The sequence below is a fragment of the Leguminivora glycinivorella genome, chromosome 22, assembly GCF_023078275.1.
Source record: "Leguminivora glycinivorella isolate SPB_JAAS2020 chromosome 22, LegGlyc_1.1, whole genome shotgun sequence".
NCBI classification, from domain to species: domain Eukaryota; kingdom Metazoa; phylum Arthropoda; class Insecta; order Lepidoptera; family Tortricidae; genus Leguminivora; species Leguminivora glycinivorella.
Window position 1 is genome coordinate 2,024,647 of NC_062992.1, and position 25,658 is coordinate 2,050,304.

The 25,658-nt window shown below is 39.7% G+C and overlaps 1 protein-coding gene and 1 non-coding gene across 2 annotated transcripts; both read left to right on the top strand.

The window, feature by feature from the left end:
• Positions 1 to 6,491: 6,491 nt before the first annotated feature.
• Positions 6,492 to 21,061, top strand: LOC125238067. The gene is made up of 3 exons (XM_048145356.1): positions 6,492 to 6,998; positions 14,038 to 14,349; positions 20,960 to 21,061. Exons 1-3 carry the CDS (start codon positions 6,492 to 6,494, stop codon positions 21,059 to 21,061), a joined length of 921 nt encoding a protein of 306 aa, XP_048001313.1.
• Positions 21,062 to 22,924: 1,863 nt separating this feature from the next.
• Positions 22,925 to 22,996, top strand: Trnam-cau. The gene has a single exon. It is a non-coding gene; the product is annotated as a tRNA-Met (tRNA).
• Positions 22,997 to 25,658: the final 2,662 nt, after the last annotated feature.

The window sequence follows — 25,658 nt, forward strand, 5'->3', positions numbered from 1 at the left end:
GAAAATAATTAAAGTAGGTTTAATAAGCTTTCAAATGACACCTCGCACGAACAGATTGGTGCCATAGGACTCGAGATGTGATTAAATATCTATGATGGTCGGTCGCCATCTTTCCCCCCCTTTTTCTCGACCCGTCCCCCTCTCCTTAAACTAAAACAGGTCAATTGGTAATCTGGAGAGAACGAGGAACATATCCATACCTGTTTTAGGTATTTAGAAGAGATGTCGACGAAAATCGTGAAGGAGACGACTTGTGGCCAAATTGGCTCTAGACTAAATAGAGAGAGCTAGCTACGACACGCTTGTACTTGCACGAAGGTTTGTACTCTTGGCTAAGGGCGTTACTTCACGCTAATGAATGTCCGAGTGGGATGCGTTGATTTATAAGCCCTATCCGTCAACACTGGAGTATTTATACGAAGTATCTTATCTTATCTTTTATGACGTTACTTAAAATAACAGTGGAGTACTGGAAAACGCCTTTCGTTCACTTTTACGATGTAACCGATTTAAAAAATTGTTGATTGAATTTGATGAATAAAATCATAGACTCGGTTTTAGGATTCCGTAGTCAACTAGGTTACAACCCTTATAGTTTCGCCATGTCTGTCTGTCCGTCCGTCCGTCCGTCCGCGGATAATCTCAGTGCCTGTTAGCACTACAAAGCTGAAATTGGGTACCAATATGTATATCAATCACGCCGACAAAGTGGTAAAATAAAAAGTGGAAAAAAATGTTTTGTTATGGTGGCCCCCTCCGCTACATGTAAAGTGGGGGACTGGTTTTTTTTTTTTTTTTCATTCCAACCCCAACGTGTGATATATTTTTGGATAGGTATTTAAAAATGAATAAGGGTTTACTAAAATAGTTTTTTGATAATATTAATATTTTGCTGCCTTTGATGCCTATGCGATAAATATGCTTATGATTAAATATAATTTCATATTTTATTACAAAAATAAAGAATAAGAGTTTTGAATGATTCACGGTTATTTTCATTAGACTTATATTGACCGGGATATAGACCGTGATTACCTTTGTGAAAAATCAAAAAGGTAATCACGGTCTATATCCCGGTCAATATAAGTCTAATGAAAAATAAAGAAATTTGTTAAAAATAAGCCAACGGAATGACATCAAGAATCGAATTCTCAGGAATGACCCTATTCCCCAAATGAGTTTAAAAGCTCGACATTAATGACTTAGCACTTTTATGACCTTAATCAATCATTATCAATATAACTTTTTAATAACATCAATTTGTTTAACGCTTTTTTAAAAGAAATATGGCATGTGCTAAGCTTTTGTTCAGCCGATGAAAAATTGAGGGTCTGTCGAACTTTTTTACGTCTCGTCATCTGTTAAATAATCAATATCTGGGCAACCGAGCTTCGCTCGGTTCTGTTTCGTATCCTTGACATGTGTCGCCATCTAGTTCAAAAATGAATAGTACCTACATCGAGCGAAAGAATTCTCAGCCTTAACAACACAACTACTCCACACGAGATGGCGCGCATTTCGCCACAAAAACTCAAATAGTGTATTTTCTATTCGTTTTAGCCTTGATCTGTGTCGCCATCTAGTGTTTGCAATAAATAGTACTTACATCGACCGAAAGAATTCTGTCTTAACAGTACAACTACTGCACACGAGATGGCGCGCGAAGAAAAACGCATGAAAACTCGAAAATTCGCGTTTTCCGGGACCTAAGGATAAGTTAGACCGATTTTTCACCCCCAAAAACCCCCACATAACAAATTTCTGCGAAATCGTTAGAGCGGTTTCCGAGATCGTCAGTGTAAATAAATATATATATAAATAAATAAATAAATAAATAAATATACAAGAATTGCTCGTTTAAAAGTATAAGATTATTTAAGCGCCCTGAATCTAATCCATAGACACAATACTTATGTGCCGACGGAAAGTTTCCAAAATTCTTAAATTTTCATACAGGATAGGAACTTCGGAAACTTTCCTTACTTTGTATGGACAATTGTATGAATAGAAAATTTCCATTTCATAAATTTAAATTCCCCTTATTATTCGTGAAAGTTTAGTTTATCAAGAATTTTTTTTTTCCCCTCACTAGCTCAGAAACACGTGTTTTGTCCTTTAATACCAGCGGGTAAAAACGCATTTTATCCACTAGTGGGTAAAGTAATTTGACCTTGAATAAAGTCAAATTAACTGCTTTAAAATTGATAAAAGTAGGTGAATCTAGTAATAAAGATGATTTACCACCTGTGGAACTATTGGAAGCAGTGATAAACGCATTGTAGTTTCCTCGCTATAGTGAGGGGAAAAGTTTTGTGTTACACTCGGGTGCAAATGTATTTTACTTCTCGTGTGTTAAAAAACTCACAAGTTCAGGATTCTATTCTCGAACCACTCGCTTCGCTCGTGGTTCAACTATAGAATCCTTTCACTTGCTCTTTTTTCAATTCCACGCTCTGCGTTAAAATACTACTTTGCCCCCTTGTATAACAAATAACTATTTTTTTTTGAAATCACAAGGCACATCACTAGACACAAGCATTCGTAGATTATTATTTTAATTTAACGTTAGTTCATTTTTTTAACAAGCAGAAACGTCCGCTAACTGCATTTCACTTTTTAGGAAAAAAAAAATGTAAAATTTACGCTAAGCCGCCTAGTCTGCGGTTTATGCGGGTTTGACTCCCGCCGAAGGAATTATTTGGGATTAGTTGTCAAAGCGGACCCCAGGCTCCCATGAGCCGTGGCAAATTCCGGGATAACGCAAGGAGGATGATATTGAGTCCCGCCGAAGGAATTTTTTCCATTTTTTCCTTTTATAAAAGCTTATATTATTTTATTTAGTATCAATTATGTCCCCAAGTGGAGACGGTTTAAGAATTTCGCCACCTCTTTTCCTCCCGCTGGTGTCGTAAAAGTCGAATTTGCACTATGATAATATTCTATTTGACGTTAACACTTTCGCGCGCGATAGTCATGGCGGCGCGCAACGGACTGCGTCGGCAGGATCGCCATGTAAGGAGGTTGGTTGATCGAAACAACTTGTCTCTTTGAAGTATGATTTAATACTGGAATATGAGCCTTAACCTACGGAATATATAGAGAGTTACATGAATCATAATATAAGCATCTATACACTACAGGTTCAATCAGGCCTACGTCACTCGCTCTTGGCCGCGCGTTAAGTACCGCTAGCCGTTCATTCGAATGAACAGGCCGAGGAGCGCCACGCGCCCGCCGCCTGTGTAGTCGCGTGGCACGTACCTACACTGAGAAAAAATACAACCAGTTTTCATGTTCGTTCAACAAGTTTTTTGGTTAAAATAGCGCCTACGTGCTCTTTGGTTCAAACAACAAGCTACTTGTCATTTGAATTGGCAATATATTTGAATCAACAAGTCGATTTTATAAAAACAACCTGACACATATTGTTTTAAACATACGTTTGGCTGATTCAAACGGATAAACCGCAACAAGTCGAACTGCAATGCAAATTTCTCTCAGTGTACTATTTGTTCCAAACTCTTTGCAGAATTGAAATATGTAGTAGGTATAGATTTTTCCTGTCAATTTGGCATATGTTTTTTGTTTAGTTATAAATTGTCATTGATTGTGTTTGGTTTTGTAATCTCATAATATTTATTAAATATACATTTAAAAGGTAAACAGCAGTTATCATTCGTAATTAGTTCCATACAGTCCATCTCCGTCTTTTTCATTGGTCATTCGCCCCATTTATTCAGTGCCTATTTAGTTTCTGACAGTTCCGTTTACGTGTTTACATTTCATTTTGTTTCATTGTTTACATTCATATATTCACGTAGTTCTCATCGTATGATCACCCGTAGCAAAAGTAAAATAATGTCGGCTAATCCCGACGCCGTTTTAGCACCTCCACAGCCTCACAGCTCTGTTCCGCAAGGCGACAGGGCACCTAGCGTTCACACGGCACAAAGCAAAAGCAAATCTTCTCGTTCTTCGGCGACCGTAAAAGCACAAAAAGCTGCGGCTGAAGCGATCGCTCTGCGCCGCCGCCTGGAACGAGAGCAGCAGCTCGCCGCCCACGAGCGCGACCGTGAGCAGGTGCTCGCCCAGCGGGAGCGCGAGCGCGAAGAGGCGGTCGCCGCGCGGGAGCGCGAGCGCGAAGAGGCGCTCGCCGCGCGGGAGCGCGAACGAGAACTTCAACTTGCGGAGCTGCAACGGCAGGTCGAAGAGTGTGAGCTGCAAGCTGAACTCCAAGCTATTGATGCCGAGGCAGGGAGTAGCTGCGCAGGTCGTAGCCATTCAGATCAGGTGAGCGTGAATAGAACAAAAAAATGGGTTGAAAACCATCCATTCAATTGTGGTGATAGGGACATCCCTGCAGTAGGATGCGAACCTCTCTCAGGTCCATCTCCCGGCCATACGGTACCACCACCGATGGCCACTCGGGTACCTGCATTCCCTATGAACCTCCTTAATCGTCAATCGGAACCGGCAGTAGGATGCGAACCTCTTTTAGGTCCATCTCCCGGCCATACTGCCGTGTCATACCTATGTCATGTAACTTGAGTTACATGATATACGCGTAACAAGTTTAATTCGTGTTTTTATGAAAGTCTTTACCTACCAAGTGAAAAAAAAAACATAAATCTCTTACCAATTCCTCATACGAGCTTGTCACTAAACTCGTGTAACTCCGTTTTTGCCCTAGTGAGCTGTGGCTATCTCCCGTAACTAACAGTTACAGTAGATAGCCACGACACGCCTTTTACGCATCGAGCAATTTGGAACTCAGTTACAGTACTTAGGCACGACAGACTTAGTCTTATATTATAGGCAGTCATAGAAGACTTTGCCTTAGGTATATTATAGGCAGACATAGAAATTTTTGTGGCAAAATAAAGTGATTGAAAAAATTAAATATTGACAAATATATTATCGATATGATAAGAAGCTAGCTACCGTAAACGGCACGCGGTTTTAGTCTCAGTGTAGTTAATAACCTAACCACAAAATTAAAATTTTGAAAAAACCCCCGACCGCGACCTAGTGGACCGATTTTCATGAAACATGGCTAAGAACACTCTCGACTAACTCAGCTTTCAGACAAAAAAAAACTAAATCAAAATCGGTTCATCCGTTCGAGTGCTACGATGCCACAGACAGACACACACACAGACAAACAGACAGACAGACAGACAGACATACATTCGTTTTTGCGTCGGGGTTAAAAAGCAACTATCATGATAGTAATAAGGTTCAAATCCATAAAAAGTCATTTCGGAGATAACACGTTTTGTCATCATCTTCGAAAAAAGTTACCTGCATACTGCGAACTGCTCCATAAATTTGAACCTTATTGCTATACGGTAGTTGTTTTTTAACTACACTGAGACTTTAGCGCGTGCCGTTTAAAAGGGACTTAGCCACGTGAATAATAGAAACAAAGGCTTTTGTTTAACAGATAACGCAACAGCTTACGAGTCATTGCTCCTTTTTTATTATCTATCCATCTCATTGTATTGTTGAATGTGGGTTACTAGGCCAGTAGTAATAAGGAGGTCACTGACCCATATTTCGCTAAACAATTAAATAGTACGGATAGATAGCAAAAGATTTGGGTCAACCTGCTAACAAAAAAGGTGCATTGTTTATCTACAATTTAGGTCAGTAGTACAATCCTTTGTTAAGTTTATGCCGTAATTTATAAGAACGTAATAAATATAAATTTAACATCATATTAAGGCTAGATTTAGATGTGATCTAGATTACATACCTATATAGTTATCTGATAAAACATTCAAATACTATATACAACGTGCTTTTATTGAATTCCGACAACTTTAAGGGAAGGTTTGTTTATTAGGTCAAATACATTTTTTTAAGAAACTGCTGTGTTAACTCTTATTCACAAAAAATAATTAAATTACTGAACACGGGTGGTTCAACATTTACCACTTTCTAATGTTATTTGTTTTGACATTTGTCAGACAATTAACACGAATTAATTAATTTATTATGTATGAAAACGAAAAAGAATTTATTTTTTATATACTGCGTGTTTTCTGTTAATGGCCTATGTGTTGAATTTAACGGGAAACGAAAAAAAACACGATGTATAATTATTAATTGATTGAATTACAACATTACTACAACAATAAACTTGTATCTAAGCCAACTGAGAAAAATATTTTAGTTAACGTGTCGTGCCCAACTACTGTAACTTGAGTTACAAGACGTCGCAAAACAGACTTTGTATGGGGAGCCTGTCGTGCCTAACTACTATATAGCCTATAATTTTAAATATATCCAAAAAATATGTTTTTTTTGTGCATCTACATCAGCATTACACTTACTACAATGTAACTGTGTAGTTTTTTCTTTATATTTCCACACCAGTATTGAATGCAGATCGAATTACCAAAAAAAACTTTAAACTGATTTTACTCAAAACTATGTTTTTCGAGTTACATGAGATAGGCGTGACACGGCAGCATACGGTACCATCACCGATGGCCACTCGGGTATCTGCATTCCCTATTAACCCCCTTCATCGTCAATCAGAACCGGTAAATGCCACCAAAGCGTCCGAGGCGGCCGGCTATATGCCCCCGCTCTTCCCCACGGAGCTTGGCCAACCTGTTCTCCTGCAAGCGGTAGCCGACACCGCGGCCGCAGCGAAGGCTCTCGCTTCAGCTTCCAGTGTAAAGAAACTGGAATTACCTCAATTTTTTGGTAACACGCTGCAATGGTTACAATTCAAACGTATATATAACGTAACTAAAAATAACTTTTCTCCTCTAGACAACATAAATCGGCTCCACAATGCGCTCCGCGGCCCCGCCCGGGACGCCGTCGCGGCGCTGCTGATGTCCACGGAGGACCCGGAGGAGGTGATGCGCGCTCTCGAGGACAACTTCGCCCGCCCCGAGCTCATCGTCTACAAAGAGGTCAATTCTTTAAAAAACCTTCCTCGTCTGGGAAACGACTTGAAAGAACTAGGAGTACTGTCGAATAAGGTACGCAATTCTATTTCTACAATCAAGTTATTAAACCATTTAGAGTACTTGTACTCTCCTGAGCTATATCACGCCGTTTTAGGGAAACTAAACCCTACAATGAAAATTCGGTGGACAGACTTTGCCACGCTTGATGCCACAGGGCGTCCTAAGCTCGAAATATTGTCTGATTTTTTAAAACGCGAGTTCGATCAACATATTCGTTTCGGCTTGTCACCAGAGTTTATTGCTACACAACCGCAATATGTCGCTGAAAAAATACATAAGCGCGAAATCATTCACAATATTTTTACGCAATCAAAGTCGTCATCGAAAGTCAAACATATTAAAAAAGAAATATGCGCATTTTGTGATAATGATCACGATATAAAAGATTGTTCAAAATTCAATTCTTTATCTGTTGATGAACGATGGCAGTGGTTACGTGAAGCCAAAGTTTGCTATAGGTGTTTAAAGGCTAGTCCACACCAGTGGAATACGTGTCGGGTGAGGCCGTGCGGCGTTGACGGCTGCCCACTTCGTCACAACGCGCTTCTTCATAAACAATTGTCAGCGGCTCCACTAGTCAACGTTATTCACGCCCAGGAAACCAACAATAACCCCACGTCATCTCACCAACCTACCGACGAAAAGGTAATAGTGTCTACTACCTCTACCGGCACACAAAAGTCAAATGCAAAAGTAGCTCCCTGTTCCCGAGCTCACTTAAAGATCTTACCTGTCACTGTCACGGGGCCTGCCGGGTCCTGTAACGTCTACGCGTTCCTTGATGACGGTAGTACTGCTAGTCTCATAGATTCCAGCATTGCCACGCGTATAGGAGCGACTGGGCCAAAACAGACCATAACGGTAAACGGTGTGTGCCAACTCCAATGTGAGGCTACTATATCATACGTAGATTTTCAAATTAAAGGTAGGTACACAAATGAGACCTTTTCAGTGAGAAATGCTCGATGCGTGGATTCTTTAGGTTTGCGGACGCAGTCACTCAAACGTGAAGCGCTTGAATCCTTTTCACATTTGACTGACTTAGTCGACGTTCTAACATACAAAAGCGCTACACCGACTGTTTTAATAGGCGCCGAACATTGGTACTTATCAATCGCTCGTGCTGTTTGTGTCGGCGGTATTAACGAGCCAGCCGCCTGTTTAACAGCACTAGGATGGACTTTGTACGGCGTTGTCTCTAGTAAGACCAAGTTAGTTGAATTTATTAATTACACACACACAGAAATAAATAATGATGAAAACTTGGAGTCTCTAATCAAAGAACAATACAAACTAGACTCTATAGGAATCACAAAAACGGAAACATTGCATAGCAAACTAGACTAGCGCGCAGTCGACATTTTGGAAGCAACTGCCATACGACTGCCCACTGGTCGATTTGAAGTAGGCATGCCTTGGCGTGACGGTATACAGCGTGTTCCTGATAGTTACCCACAGGCAATGTCACGTTTTTTAAGTTTGGAGCGGCGCATGTGCAAAGAGCTCGATTTTGCTAAGTCATATAATACATTTATTAACAATATGATAACTGTAATGTATGTGGGTAGATTTAGGTTTCTACAATAGAGGGTAGATTTCTCACATTGTTTGACGATGGATTAAACGTAATACTGAACGGACGTGTTTTGTGATCTCCTCATATCCTGGATTCCCTAGACCCTCGGCAGAAACTCTTCAGTGGCGACGAGAACAATTGGACATCAGTGCATTTGATAAGTGTTTAGTTTGTTATAGACAGTGTACGATATGCCGGTGGGAAAGGTCGGGCCGTTTGACCTTAACAATGACAACTGGGAACTGTATGTTGACCGTTTAGAACAATATTTCGTGGCAAACGAGGTTAAAACTGACATGAAAGTGGCTACGCTGATAACAGTGATGGGCGGTGACGCTTATGAACTAATGGTGAACTTGTGCACACCCGCGAAACCAGCTAGTAAAACGTATGATCAGCTGGTCGAGTTAATGAAGGGTCATTTAAATCCAAAGCCTAGTTTGCTCGCAGAACGTTTTAAATTCCGTCAGCGTGTGCAAAAACATGATGAAAATATTGCGAACTTCGTAACGGACCTTAAAAAACTTAGTAAGGACTGCAGTTTCACAGGGGATAGTTTGAAGGAAAACTTGAGAGATCAGTTCGTGTGCGGTCTGTTAAATGATGACATTAGACAGAAGTTATTCACGGAGGACGACACGATCACTTTCGATCGGGCGTACAAGCTCGCCGTGGCCATGGAGGCGGCCGAGGTCAACGCGGCGCTAGTGGAGGACTGTGCTCGGAGTCGAACCAGCGACAGTATGCCAGCGAGTGCGACGACATCGGTGCATCATGTGGGTCGGGCCGGCCGAGGCCGGGCGGCGGCGCCGGACGGCGGGCGAGCCACAGCGGGCCGAGCGAGCCGCGGGAAGATAACGGGCGGCGGCGGTCCAAGCGCCATAAGCGGAGCGGATAGCGGGAAGTGGCGAGGCTTCGGGCAAAACAATAACACGGAGTTAAATGGAGCATGTAAAGTGTGCGGAGCGAAGCATGAAGCCGACAGATGCAAATTTAAGAAATATGTCTGTCGAGTGTGTAACCAAGAGGGACACTTAAAAAGGGTATGTCCTAAGTTGCGGGGAAATTCGTCTCTATACAACGTGAGGGAGGAGAAGGGTGTGTATTGGGACAATTCGGACAGCGGAGACAGCAGCGGCAGCGAAGAGGTAAACATTTTTCCGTTAAGTAGCAGCGATTCGCTTGTATGTGAACCATACACCATAGATGTTAACATTGCCGGAAAGTGGTTAAAAATGGAAATAGACACCGGTGCTGCGATTTCGTGTATAAGTTTAGAGTGTTATAAAAAGTTATTCTCTCATTGCAAATTACAAAGAACTAATTTAGTGTTGAATTATTATAGTGTAGATGTTAAGGTAAAACCTGTAGGTAAAATAACAGCGAATGTGCAGTGTAATGGAATGTGTAAAGAATTAGACTTATATGTTATTGAAAATGGTAAAACTAGCCTATTAGGTAGACGCTGGATAAGGGCGTTTAATATTATAGATAGGGCTAAATTAGAAAGTTTAGAATGTAAACAAGTGGTTAATGTAAACAAGTTGTTTGATGAGGCGGAATTTAGTTCCAGATACTGTGAGGTGTTTGCGGGGGGCTTGGGCCGGTTCACGGGCGGCACGGTCGGGTTCCACCTGCGGCCGGGCGCGCGGCCGCTGTTCCTGCGCGCGCGCCCGCTGGCGTACGCGCTGCGCGAGCCGGTGGAGCGCGCGCTCGACCAGATGGAGCGCGACGGGATCATCACGCCGGTCGCCACCTCCGACTGGGCCACGCCTATAGTCCCGGTAGTTAAGAAAGATGGCACCATAAGGGTATGTGCTGATTTTAAATTAACGCTAAATAAATGTCTAGAAGTGGACCACTATCCTTTGCCGAAAGTAGAAGATTTGCTGACTAAATTACACGGGGGAATTAAATTCACAAAATTAGACCTGTCGCAAGCTTACGCCCAGTTTGAATTAAATGATGAGTCTAAGAAGTATACGGTTATTAATACCCATAAGGGTTTATTTATGTACAATAGGTTAATATATGGGCTAGCGTCTAGTCCTGGTATTTTCCAAAGAAAACTCGAACAGTTGTTTGCAGACATGCCCAGGGTAGGTGTCTTCCTAGATGACTTGATCATAACAGGGGTCGACGACCGATCGCACATAGACACGCTTTACGAGGTGTTTGAAAGGTTAAGGAAATACGGTCTAAAGGTTAAAAAGGACAAATGTACGTTTTTTGCTGACTCTGTAACGTATCTCGGTTTCGTAATTAGTAAGCACGGCGTGCATACATGCCCTGAAAAAATTGAAGCGATCAAACAGGTACCGGTTCCTAATAATGTGTCAGAATTGCGGTCATTTTTAGGTTTAGTAATGTACTATGCGAAGTTCGTACCAAATATAAGTACCATTCTCACGCCCCTCTACGCGCTTTTGCGAAAAGAAGTGAAGTACGAGTGGAGTGACGCTTGCATGCGCGCGTTTAAGGAGGTAAAGCGTATGTTGGTTTCGGGCGATATATTAGCGCATTATTCACCAGACCTTCCCCTGATTCTGACTACAGACGCGAGTAGTGTAGGGGTTGGCGCTGTGATATCGCACCTCGTGCCCTGCGCCGGCGGCACGGGCGCTATCGAGCGGCCGATAGCGTACTCGTCGCGGGTACTGAACGCCGCGGAGAAGTCGTATTCGCAAATTGAACGAGAAGCACTTTCAATAATTTATGGGGTCCGAAAATTTCACCAGTACTTATATGGTAGGAAGTTTATTCTAAGAACGGACCATAAGCCCTTGGTGACAATTTTCGGCGATAAGGTAGGAGTACCTGTAATGGCTGCAAGTCGTATGCAGAGGTGGGCAGTTATTCTAGCTGGTTACGATTATACCATTGAGTATGTGCGCAGTGAAGGGAACGCGGCCGATGCTTTATCTCGCTTGCCAGTGGGTAAGGAGAAAAAACAACGAAAGGAAGTGACATATTTAAATTTTATCCAAAACTTCCTGCCGATTACGAGGAAAATGGTACAAGATCACATTAGTAAGGATGAAGTACTAAAGAAAGTTTTTCTGTTTGTATTATCCGGCTGGCCTGCTAGTTGTGACGAGGAAGCTCTTAAACCATATTACCTGCGGCGCAATGAATTGTATATAGACCGGGGTTGCATAATTTGGGGTTATAGGTTAGTCGTTCCAGAGGCCTTGAGAAGTAAGTTACTCAAAGAATTACATGTTGGCCATTTAGGTATAGTGAAAATGAAGAGCTTAGCCCGTAGCGTGATGTGGTGGCCCGGAATAGATAGCGATATCGAGGAGTTAGGTAAGCAGTGCACGACGTGCGCGCTAGAGGGCGCCGCGCCGCCGCGAGCGCCGCCGCAACCGTGGCCGTACCATCCGGAGCCCTGGTCACGTTTACATGTTGATTTCCTGGGTCCTTTTCATGGTGAAACTTTTCTAGTCATTGTAGATTCTACAACTAAATGGTTGGAAATATTCAAAATGGCTAAAACGACTGCTAGGGGAGTAATTAAAGCGTTACGTGAGACTTTTGCCCGCTTTGGGTTACCGGTAGAGGTAGTTTCGGACAATGGTCCTCCGTTCACTTCTAAAGAGTACGCACATTTTATGGAAACTAACGGTATCAAAATGACGTTCACGCCAGCTTACCATCCGGCCTCGAACGGCGCCGCGGAAAACGCGGTGAAATTATGCAAGCGAGCCATCAAAAAGGCACTTCGAGATGGTTGTGACGTCGATGAAGCTCTTCAAGCATATCTCATGATGTACAGGAACGTCGAACACGGTTCCACGGGGTCTGCTCCAGCTATGTTGTTACAACGGAGACGGCTGCGATCGAGGCTAGACTTATTAAGGGGTACTCGGCAGGTCGAATCTAGGGTACAGCAAGCTCAAGACAAACAGGTGTATAACGCGGGAGGTAAACCCAGGGAACTTAATGTAGGCGATAACGTATGGGCGCGAGATCATGCCGGGGGAAGCTGGGTAAGTGGTCTGGTTAAGGAGAAAGTAGGGTCCCGGAATTTTATTATAGCTAGGGGAAGTGGTCCACAACTAAAAAGGCATTTAGACCAGATTAAAAAAAGGCGTAGTAGTTATACAGTGGCCCTGCCAGAGGTGTCGGAGGAGGCGCCAGGCGAGGAATCCGCACCCGCAGTTAACGGGACTGAGGCAAGTCAGAGCTTGCGCGCGCCGGACTCTGTGGTGGAACCCGATCTTAAGGAACCACCTCAGCCATCTATAGAAATCGGGTCTCAAGACGCCGTACCCAGTCGCACGGAATGTAATGCGTCTCCTGCGGACCGACCCAAGCGCATGCGTAAACCCGTGCAAAGATATGGCTTCGAGTTCGATTAAATATTGTATCCCATTTATTTTGTTACAAATAGCATACTACACGTACCTAGTTGTAAGAAAAACGTGTATTATTAATTAAGGGTGAGGGTGTAATGTATGTGGGTAGATTTAGGTTTCTACAATAGAGGGTAGATTTCTCACATTGTTTGACGATGGATTAAACGTAATACTGAACGGACGTGTTTTGTGATCTCCTCATATCCTGGATTCCCTAGACCCTCGGCAGAAACTCTTCAGGTTCAGAAAAGGTTACGCCGAGGAATGTACACCAGAGACCTACTACGCGCAGTACAATAACAAATCTGACAACATTCGCCTCTACCTTCCTCATTTCGGTGTTTACCACCCTCAAAAACAAAAGGTTCGTGTAGTCCATGACGCAGCAGCCAAGAATGAAGGAGTCAGCCTGAACTCCTTATTGCTATCAGGTCCTGATCTTCTTCAACCTCTGCTGAAAGTCCTGTTTCGCTTTAGGGAATGTCGTGTGGGAATAACCGCAGATATTAAAGAGATGTTTCCCCAAGTGCGAGTAAGAGAGCAAGATAGGGACGCTCTTCGATTTCTGTGGAGACCCGATAAAACGATCGCTATTAAGGAGTACAGAATGACGTCTGTCATCTTCGGCGCCTGCTGTAGCCCCTTTATCGCGCAATTTATAAAAAACAAAAACGCTCTTGAACATGCCGATTTATACCCGCTAGCTGTGGACGCCATTTTGTTCAACCACTACATGGATGACTATATTGACTCTCAAGATGGCGTCGACGAAGCGGCTCAGTTAGCGGCAGACATTGTTACCGTGCACAATGCTGCTTGTTTCGAGATGCGAGGATGGATTTCTAACGCGCCAGAGGCCCTAAAACTTGTCCCCGAGGACCTTAGAGCCACTCAGCCGTTAGAAATCGATCTTGGGGAATCCGCCAACAGCATCCGAGCCCTAGGCATAGCATGGAACCCTACTTTAGACATGTTAGGTTTTCGCACAGGTTTACTTGAAACCGTTCCTAGTTCACTAACAAAACGAAAAGTTCTGTCACATGTCATGCGCGCGTACGACCCATTGGGTCTTTTAGGTCCTATAGTTATAAAGGGACGAATTTTGTTCCAACAGACTTGGAGATCTAACATTGATTGGGACACCGAACTCCCACAGACCGAATCATCTAAGTGGTTTGAATGGTTCCAAGAACTTTTAAAAGTTTCTTCGTTGAAGATCCCGCGTTGGTATTCAAAAATAAAAGGCTCGGAACCTTCATATCGAGAACTGCATGTTTTTGCGGATGCGAGTGAGCTTGCCTACGCCTGTGTCGCATATTGGCGCTTAGTGTACCCTGACGGCAGCATCGAGCTCATTCTCATCGCAAGTAAAACGAGGGTCTCCCCACTTAAACCTATATCTATCCCGCGATTGGAGTTACAAGCCGTTTTGATAGCTTCTCGATTAGCACTCGTTATCAAGGACAGCCATCGTAAAAAACCAACGCGTACATATTTTTGGACCGATTCGATGACTGTCCTCCAATGGTTGCGTAGTGATGCACGAGCGTTTAAGCCTTTTGTTGCCCACCGCCTAGGTGAAATATTAGAAAATTCTGCTGTCAAAGACTGGCACTGGGTACCGACAGACTTAAATGTGGCTGATGACGCAACTAGACTTCGTCCAATTGATCTAACCCTTTCACATCGGTGGTTTTTTGGCCCATCATTTCTTTTAAAGTCCCCCGAGGACTGGCCCACAGAGCCACTTAATGTCACATCAAACCTCGAAGAACTTAAATGCCAACCAATTGAGTCGGTGGCGGTAACTTCAGGGTGGCTAGCCGAATGGCACAATCGCTCACGAAACGCTCACGAAACGAAGCGCTAGTAGATATCTATCTCTATCGCGCTTGCGTATTGGCGCGACAGAGCCAGCGGCGTATCGCTTTCGTTTGGCGTCGGAGAAATGCCATTCGGCTACGGGGCCAGTTAAGGCCATGCATCGATAAATATTAGGATTTTAGATTCACTGGTGTGCTTAGCCCCGGAAACCTAGAGATCTGATTTTTGGATATGTATATCTTGACTATATGATTGAAATTTTTGTACAGCTCGAAACACGAATGCTTACAATTTTCTCGATAGAAATTTAATCCAAAGTAAGGCCTTAATTTTTCGTTTAACTAACATTGTGAAAAAAATATGCAACTTTAATCAGTCTAACCTACTTTAAAGTGAAGGTTTCCAAATTATCTAGTCTCTCGTAGAAGGAAATATTTTTTATTATCGTATATACAAAGATTTATCATCATTTACGATATCATGAATTCAACAGAAAACGGCCATTTTATGCGGTTTCGTTTCTCTTTCTTTCATACGTCAATCGTATACATGTGTCCTTATTGTCAAAAATGTCAGACGGCCGGCGGGCCTCGAGGAGGCAAGACCTATGTCAAATCGCGCAGCGTTTTTGACAATTTATAATTACGAAAATTTGGACGTAGTTTAGCGAAAAGGATTTATCTACATAAAATTGCCATTGAAATGAATGACTATTGTTATTGTCAGAAAGTTTAAATTCTATTGGCAATGTTTGTGGGTTAGATCCTTTTCCATAAACTACGTTCATTTTGTATATTTATTATATATACGCATGTGTGCGTATTGCCAAAGCTACGTCAAACTCTATACTATTTGAGTTACAAGATGCTATGAAATTTCGACAGGAACGATAATGTGTCCGTGGCCCTGTGGTACCAGCCATCAGCTAAATATGCTAACTTCTAGGTGATTTTTTTCCATTTTATTTCGAAATTTCTACTGTTTGTTTTTTTTTTCTTTCTTATTATACCAAATAAATTATAAAATAAAGAAATTAATATTAATTCATCTTCAAAAGAAGAAAACCTTTTCTGAGGGAGCCTAACCTAATGTATACAATGTTGTTTTGTGTGTTGTACATAATTTACACAATTATAAGTGAAATAAAATAAAACAAAAATAAAAAAATACATTCATTGAGAAATAAGAATAGATATTGCAATAAAAAAAATTACAATGTTTAAGTTGGTTGGCCACGCAACGGGATTTGAACCCACAACTCTGGAGTGAAATCCTTGTACATATTGGATTGGACTGGCCCTGCCGGCCTGCTAAAGCTGATGTCCCTTGTTCGAATCCCGCCAAGGGTATTTATTAGTGTGAGGAGTACTTACAGATATTTATTTGGCTCATTTTCTCATTTCATCATCTCCAAGGCCATTTACATAAACGACTCATGGTTTTATACGTACTGATAAGTTGGATGTGTTTCAGTACAATTTTAAAATGTTAAATCTGCCGTTTCGGCTTGGCTATTAAAACATAAGTAATTATGTCGTTCTCTGCTATAATTCTTTGATATTTTCTACTTAGTACGTACTTCGCTATCAAACAACCTGTATGGTCTGTGCAGTGATCTTTCTGTTCTGCGGTTGTCTGTGATTAAAACTCGTTGACGTTGGTATGTCAAAATATTTTCTGTAGCTTATGCTAAAAATACAAAAGATACAAAAACAATGGTATAAGAAAGGGAAAAGACAGACTCCAGGTACATGGTTATTTTTTAAATACATCCAGCAGCGGGGCAGGCAGGGCCCAAGGTGACCGACCTACGCGCCGTGTACAGGAGTACCGCCTTCTGCATCTCACCCCTAGCGAGTGTCGCTCACTTTTGCCTATGAGATTGTTCGCCGAAACGACGATGATCGTCGAATCAACCAAGTATCTCGTCCATTTTCGAGAACTGGCGCAGGTAAGTAGTAAGTACCTACTTGTAGTACGGTACTTCGCGGTCCACAAGATTGTATGGAAAATACTAACTGCTGGTGAATTATCCTAGTTATGAGGTCATGTCTGTGCAATGTGCCCGAGTGACTCACCGGGATAGTGTCCGACAAATGTTATTATTATTGTTTATATATAGCTAAACTCAAGCTTAATCCAGAACTGTAAAATAAACCTAAGAATTGGCTTTCTCTTTTTTAGGGTTTCATACCAAACATAGGCACAAAAGGAACCTTTCTGGTGCGGTTCGGCCCGTCTATTTTCTGCGTGTTCGGCAAAATACTCGATGACTCTATGTCTCTTACATAGTTTCTCTTAGTAGTGCGTTTTCACATCATCCGTTCCGATATCGGATGTCGGACCCATCCCATGTCCCGTATATTTACGCCACCATCTTTGATTTTTTTATTTTGAAATCTTTCCTACATCCGATATCGGATCGGATAATGTAAAAACGCACTTACACACTACTTTACTTTTTAAGTAAGTAAATAAGTTAATCTTCTTTATTGCCCCACAAAGATAACAGGTTTACAAATTTAATAACAGAATTACATTGAAAATAAAGGCAGCAACAGGCTGTCTTATCGATGTATGCGATCACTACCAGAATTCCTTATTAGGGTAGCACGAAATAAAGCATAGTTTTGGTATTTCCGATGAACTACAGTATGGATTCTTCAAAAAAGGAGTGTACTTAGTTTCTAATGGGTCGGCAACGTGCATGTGACACCCCTTGAGTTGCAGGTGTCCAAAGTTTCCGGTGACCTCTTTTCCTCTTACCTGCCGCCGACGTGGTATAAAAAAAATTGTAAAAGGTAATTTAAATAATATAAGGTACCTAGTTTTAATTATCAATTTTAAAAACTTGTGTTTTTAACCAACTTCCAAATTTCGAGGAGGTTATCATTTATCAATTCGTGTGTAATGTTTGATGTTTGTTACTAAGTAGACAGGTTTCGATTTTTTTTTAGTGTATGTACATATTATTGAAAGCCAGTTCTGATAATTGGATTCTGGAGAAATCGAGAAAACTCCTAAAGTCTGAAAGGCGCATAATATATAGTGATTTTTGTGTTTTATTAGAACATCATGCATTTCCATTCAAAACAGTCACATATGGTGAAGTGGAACAGTTTATGATGATCAGAGCGGAACTCTTCAACGACGAATTTAACGAGTTAAGTTTTTTAAGCACTTTGAGGTTTCAAGTCAGATTTCGATCATGCTGGAGTTTTGGTGATCTCCTTTGGATACCAATCCATGAAAGATCAAGGGAACTTCTCAAATTTGAACGGCACACTTGTAGTGACTTTTGTATTATCACCAAAGTCTCTCTAATGTTTTGGATTATGAATAAGATTCAGATTCAGATCAGTTTGCTTTCTACGTACAGTAGAATGGATGCGTTTTTAATTTTATAACAGTGAGGAATGTAAATCATTCTGTAAAGGACGGGTTCGGTACCTCGGCAACTTAGCACTGCCGGGACTACACGAATACACAAGCAGACATTTAGAACGGGTACCTTTTTCTTTTGACAGAGAACAGGTCTTGGTAATCATAACTATCTAGGAGGCAAACGTTAATTAGTTTTCTTACTTTCATTTGATAATCCGGTAAATTTTTTTTGCAAGGTTCAGGTGTTCCGAAATAGAATATTCATTTATTTTCGAACAATACTATAAGGCCCAGAAACTTCAAGGTACTACGTCTTTTAATATACACATAGTTTTAAGTAGAGAAGTTGAGTAGTTTTATGTGCTCTGCCTACCCCTTCATGGGATACAGGCGTGATTGTATGTATGTTGTGTGTATGTATGTATAGTTTTAAGTTTATAGTTTTAAGCACAATGTTAAAAGCATGGAGTAGAAGAAGCTCATGTGTTAAAGAATGGTACTTATGTGGTAGCTTTTACATGTGATTAGAAGACTGTAATCAGGTCCGACTAAACAGGTTCGTCCTTGCCACTAAAAAGCGCCGTGATGTCATCGGATAGTGACGGATGAGAGAGTGTTTAGAAAAATGCAATAAAAAGTGTAGAGACTCGAATATCGACCTGTGGTATACTGACGTATGTGATATCTGCTGATTCCCGAACCGTTACCACTTTTTATTTATTTGTTAGGTAGATAAGCGACCAATTATATATACCTACTCCATTTTTTTCTATATAGAGGTATATAGAAATAGGAATCGAAGATGGTATGGAAAATATCCTTGTACTGCATTAACCGTCATCTTCATAACTAAAACATAAATCATGTCTGTAAAAGTAAGTAAGTACAAGGAATCTCTGGGCAACTTGCCCGGTGAAAAACCAAAAAGCTATTTATTCTATAGTGCGTTTTTAAATAGTTAAGAGACAAATATTTACATGTTAATAAATATTTTTAAGAAATTTCACAAACAACGAATGGGTTTGTTTCTACAGGACGACGTGTAACCATCATCATTTCTTAGCATAAGGAGTATACGATAAGGCATAACATCGCTTCTGGTATTTGATAGGTACTAGTACTACTTAGAAGGATTGATCATTACTAATATGTAGTAGACTGGACGGGTATGGTGAAGTTAGAGAGTTACTTCAGATAATATATAAAGAAGGTCCTCTTCGATAGTACTAGGAAACCCTAGGCTTGGTCCATTCCTTGGCCAAAGAATTTAGCGAGTAATATTGATGTAATAGGCATAGTTGACTAATTACTCGTACTTCCCGTGGGAATTCATTTTGGTGGATTATTTGGTTATTTTTAAGTTAGTCTATATTTATTGTGTACCTAAGTTTTTATTTCAGATACCATCAGTTAAAGGATTTTATACAAATAATGCATAATATTTATTAGTTCATTATATCCAGTACACGACATGCTAAACGAGCATAAGGTACAAAGTAAGCGTAGGTATATACCTAAGTCTGTATTATGATAAACTTTTATTTCATATTTTAATTTCCACTAATTTTTAGCCACTATTTATAAAACTGAACAGTGTAGTTCCTCTAGGTTATTATGATACACATCTCACAATATAAAAAAAAAACTAAACAAAATTTGTACCTTGGTTATCAATTTAACTAAATAATTTAGGTTTTTTTTATTTATTTTTTTATACTATGTCGGTGGCAAACAAGCATACGATCCGCCTGATGGAAAGCGGTTACCGTAACCTATGGACGCCTGCAACTCAAAGAGTGTCACATGCGCGTTGCCACCCCATTACAAACTTGTACACTCCCCTAAATCATACTATACTAAAGATTTTAACTTTGCTAAAAAAAACCTTAGTTAACGTTCTATATTTCAAAAACTTTAATTTTGTGTTATATTACATCAGTTTTATTCTAAATATGATGGTTTTGTTAGGTTGTTTTTACAGCTTCAGGTTTTTTACTGATCTATCACATAAAACTTGTCAGTAAATAAGTTCGAATTTTGTACTTTTTTAATGAATTGTGCAATAAAGTTTACATAAAATAATATTTACAAATATACATACAATCAGCCTGTATCCCATAAAGAGGTAGGCAGAGCGCATGAAACTACTCATGTTTCTATGCCAGACTTGGCAAATAAGGGGTTGAAAGGAAACGAAACTCTGACAAAATGTAAAATAAAATAATCATCAGTTGATTTACCTTGTACGTTAGTTTGAGCTAGCCAGTGCGTTTATGTTTAATTTACAGTTTTAAATTAGTCTTGACTAAACTGAGCTTGGCTTAAAATAATAAATAAAATTAATACCTTTCTGATGGATTGGACTTTGACTAAGGGGATTCTAATGTCAGCAGAGATAGGTACTCTATACGTACTAGATAGGTACTACCTAGCTGTGAAAATTGATGAAGATAATATGTTAATGACTAAGGATCTGTCTACAGCTTCAACTACGGACAGTTTTTGAGTAAAAGGGTTCCTAATACCTAGATTTTTTACTATGTTTATGGGACAACATACGTATTGTCTGAAACCAGTTCTGGTAACAATTAGCATTCATAAGTCATAACTACTTATTAATTTGGGCCTCAATCCTCTCTGTTCTTGAAATTATCGTCCAGTCGTATCGAATTCTTCAATAATTTCACACCCTATTTTTGTTGTTATAAAGCCTCTCTCTCTTTCAGTTCGATTAAAGAGATTTTTTTATGTTCAGCTGTTTACCTGATTTGACATCTTTGTTTTAAAAACGTGATTTTACTACCCACTAAATTTCTTTAAACTTTCAGTTAAATGTCAACAACCAGGACAAGGTTTCGCTTTCATCTTGGCTGCAGAAAGAGGAACCGCCGGACTACCCGAGACGTGTTGAAGATCCACCTTCTGAGTGAGAAAAACTGAGAGAGATACAGATTCTCTCAAGACATATGAATATTCTACACGTTGTTTTCTTAGTTACGTTAATTTTAAGGATGCATTCCTATTATTCCTAATCTTATAATATCATTTGGCACCCGAGCTTGCCTACGATTTTAATTGGATTCCAGACCATTGAGGTCAAATGGATTCTTGCAATTAAAAATCATCAAAAAAGAAATTTGCACATAGCATACCTGTATTCTTCATCTCCTTGAATACATATAAAATAAAACAACATAACTACCAAATTGTTTATTTCAATCACTTATTTTCAGAATTACATCCTTATTTGGTTATGCTTGGCATAGTTTGTATTATACATTATACACAGTAGTATATTTTATCTTGTACAGGTACTGTATGTATACCTCCAACGACTGAGACCATACCGCCATTTAATCGTTATTCTTTATTTAAAATGTATATTGATTCACGGTGTCCTCATAAGTGTACACAATCAAGATACTTAGCCCCATTGAGTGAGTGTTTTTGTTAAATCCAATGTTTGTAGTTCTTTAAATATATCTATGGTTTATTTGACTAAAGGTAACAATATTTGAGTAAAAAAATGTGTGACCTTCGGTTTTTGGAATGATTGCTGGTACCATATGAGACCGCTAGCCTCGCACAGAGGTAAAAGCACAGAATATATAATAGTACAAGTACAGAAGGCTCACTCCTTTGATGTCCACAAAATGCCGCCATTCTAATTTTTTACCTACATTAACAAACGGACCGCACGCGAGCAGGCGACATTGAATTTTATTGTGCGGCGCGAAAGTCGTCACCACTGAATGGGCCGCGAATTCGCGGCCGCCAACATGTACTTGTAGCGCGGCGATAAAAGCGCGGAGTGAGCCGCCCCTGGTAAAAGTAAGAAAATACTATAAAAATCTGTTATAAGTATTTATTAACAAACAGACCTTTTCAACATAATAATATATCATAGGTAGACATGTTAGACTACATTTAATAAAAACCGGCCAAGAGCGTGTCGGGCCACGCTCAGTGTAGGGTTCCGTAGTTTTTCGTATTTTTCTCAAAAACTACTGAACCTATCAAGTTCAAAATAATTTTCCTAGAAAGTCTTTATAAAGTTGTACTTTTGTGATTTTTTTCATATTTTTTAAACATATGGTTCAAAAGTTAGAGGGGGGGGACGCACTTTTTTTCCTTTAGGAGCGATTATTTCCGAAAATATTAATATTATCAAAAAACGATCTTAGTAAACCCTAATTTATTTTTAAATACCTATCCAACAATATATCACACGTTGGGGTTAGAATGAAGAAAAATATCAGCCCCCACTTTACATGTAGGGGCCCCCCTACCCTAATAAAACATTTTTTTTCCATTTTTTATTTTTGCACTTTGTTGGCGTGATTGATATACATATTGGTACCAAATTTCAGCTTTCTAGTGCTAACGGTTACTGAGATTATCCGCGGACGGACGGACGGACGGACGGACAGACAGACATGGCGAAACTATAAGGGTTCCTAGTTGACTACGGAACCCTAAAAAGTAGGTTAGGGGAGACCGGGGATAGTTGACTAACTTTTGGCTTCAGCTCATATATCTTTGATGTTTGAATCAATTTAATGAAAATAATTGTTGTTACAGATAGAAGAACTATTCGGGTCTCTAAACCCTTTATTTTTGACGCAAGTATTTATTTGCAATTATAACACGTATCTATTCGATTTTCTAAACTCCAGACTCTTAGTTAACTTACCCCATCTTCGAAATAAGTTGGCTAGGCGATAATTAATGTAAATAAAGAAATTATAAATTTAAATAAAATTTAAATATAGCCGGGGGCGCCACCCGGGGGCGGGCGAGTGGTCTAGTGGTAAGGACGTTAGCCGCATAAGCTGAAGACCCGGGTTCGATTCCCGGCTCAGCCACCAGTGGCCCCTGGTGGGCCCTGTCGTTTTTTCTTTCGTGTATGATATCTATTTAAATTTATAATTAATATAGTAGTGTGAACTAGTGTGATTACTTGAAAAAAAAAAAAAATCGAAAAATATTCAATAAAATAATTTGATTTGTTCCCTAATTGTAATGTAAATACAGAAAATTAATAATTTACAATAAAACAAAGTGTACGTAATGTTAGTAGCTTTTATCGAATTACAAGACACACAAACTTCAATCAATTCAATCAAATGAATTTAAGTGATACCATACGGGACCGCTAGTCTAAAATGGGTATATCTGTTATAATCATAGTACCAGGTAAGGTACAGAGAGGCAAATCTTGACTGGGGGAAATTGTAACTGATCCATTTTATATTATGATAAAAAAATCTGTTTATTTCTAAGAAACGTTTATTTATTACATACATGATGATGAGTTCTACATAGATCCACTGCACACGCCTACCATATATAAGCGGGCCGGCTTTTGAGTCTCACGCGTTCGAATTCAGAAAATTCTTATTTTCAACCGGTATTTTAGTGACAAAATCTCGTATCGCCCCCAGTGGACACTCTAATTAATAATTCAAGCATTGTAAAACATGAAAAAAATGGACCAGTTACATTTGCCCCCAGTCGAGATTTGCCCCGCTGTACCTTACATTAAAAAATCATAACAATAAGCGCATGATTGCATAATTAATTAATTATACAAGCTATTACTTCTTCTTCCTGCCAAGTTCCATCCCTGCCATATTTATTGTTAATAATAAGCAATTATCATCTTTTTTTTTTTAATATTACAGCAATTTATTGTTGTGATTAGCAATATTCATTTCAAAATTAAATTCCATGAATTTGGACATACGACGTAGCACGGGTACACGGACGTTCATTACATGGACCCTAATTCTGATCCGTGTAACAATGAAGGGACCGCAAACTCAACGTTCTTTCTAAGAATGAAAAGAGATTAAATCGCGTATAATTAATTTACTTATAAATATATCCTGATGTTTTCCGACGACGACATTAAAAGCTAGTTTTATTTCATGAGTAATAAATAACTATCGTCCTAACCGAAGACAATATAATTATAATCTAATGTAAGTCTATGTTGATTGGTCTTCGCGTAGTATCTGAGGTGCCAGTGAGTTGAGGTGGTGTCCAGCCAGAAGTTGAATTTCTGAAATGTTGCATTTGCAAAAAAAAAAAGTATTTGCAGCATGTTGTGTTAAATAGACGAATTTGCATATCTAAAGATGAATTTTCTTAAATTTCAATTGGCATGAAGTGGAATTTGCAGCTTGTTGAATTTGCAAAAAAAACTTAATTTTTCCCACTTCGTTACCATTTTTCAAACACTTTGTGCTGCGGTTACAAAGTGAAAAGTATGCGAAATAATAGAAAATTTCGGGACCATTTTTTTATTTCTTGTTTTTTGCCCCAGATCGAAAGGACTCGTGATTCTGAGTAGGAAAACCATAAATTTTACCTACCTTAGAAAAAATATTTTTGGTGATTATTCTCGCGAAAATGCCAAATGTTAATAATGTACCTACTATTTCAGTTCTTACATGTATGGTGTTTTTCAGAACAAGTTCGCATACCAGGCTATTTCTGTCAGGTCGAAATTTCAAAGGGTCATTATGTAGGGTAGGCACTGAAAAACATCGTACGATACACGTGCGAAGAGGAAATCCTAAACAAGCTGTCAAAAATTCGACACGAGTTTCTGCACTTGTATCGTAATGTAGGTACTATATACCATTCAGAAATAAAACATAAGGGACAACTGTTCGAGAAACATGAACATTTTGAATAAAAATTTTATTAAGTCTGATAAAAATATGTAAAGTAAATAAATGAGTTGGCCGTGGCGTCAGTAGCTACTCAGTTGCTTTTGGCAACTCTAGTTACTAGCTGTCACCTTTAATTTGACAATAGAGTCCATTGATCATTTTAGAACAATTGAGTGAGACTCAATTTCATATTAATTCCGTATCAGCAAAAAGTTCAGAAAATTAATTTTGACAGTTATTAAAATGAAGTGTTTTTTTCTTGCAAAATCTGTAAATTACGCCAATTTTCATTAATTTCAAATCTAGAGGTTTCCTTAGACCGTTTCCGTATAGCATCACCTGTATTCGCATAGTGGCATAGCAAGATCTGGTAGCTGCTGCGCCACGGGTGTGAAAAATAGAACTAAAAAATGGTGAAGAGGCCGGCTGTGCAATTCCCATTAAGTTTGTACAGTTGGATCATGTCTCCGATTTGGATAAAAATTGGTAGGCTGATAGAGTCCATGATGCTGAGCAAGAACCTTCCTTTGTTGTTACCAGATTTCTATGCATTTTCGGTAACAAAAAAGGAAAGTTTCATACAGTCAATCTAGGACATTTTGGGAAACCTAGTGAATCTTGCTCAGCATCATGGACTATCAGCCTACCAATTTTTATCCAAATCAGAGACGTGATCCAAATGTACAAACTAAACGGGAATTGCGGGGCTAGTGACTCGCTGTAGGTACGTAGTGCGTTTTCACATTATCCAACTGACATCGGATATTATGTAGGAAAGAAGTACAAGGAAAAATTTAAAGATGACGGCGTAAATATATGGGATATCGGTCCTACATGTGATATCGGA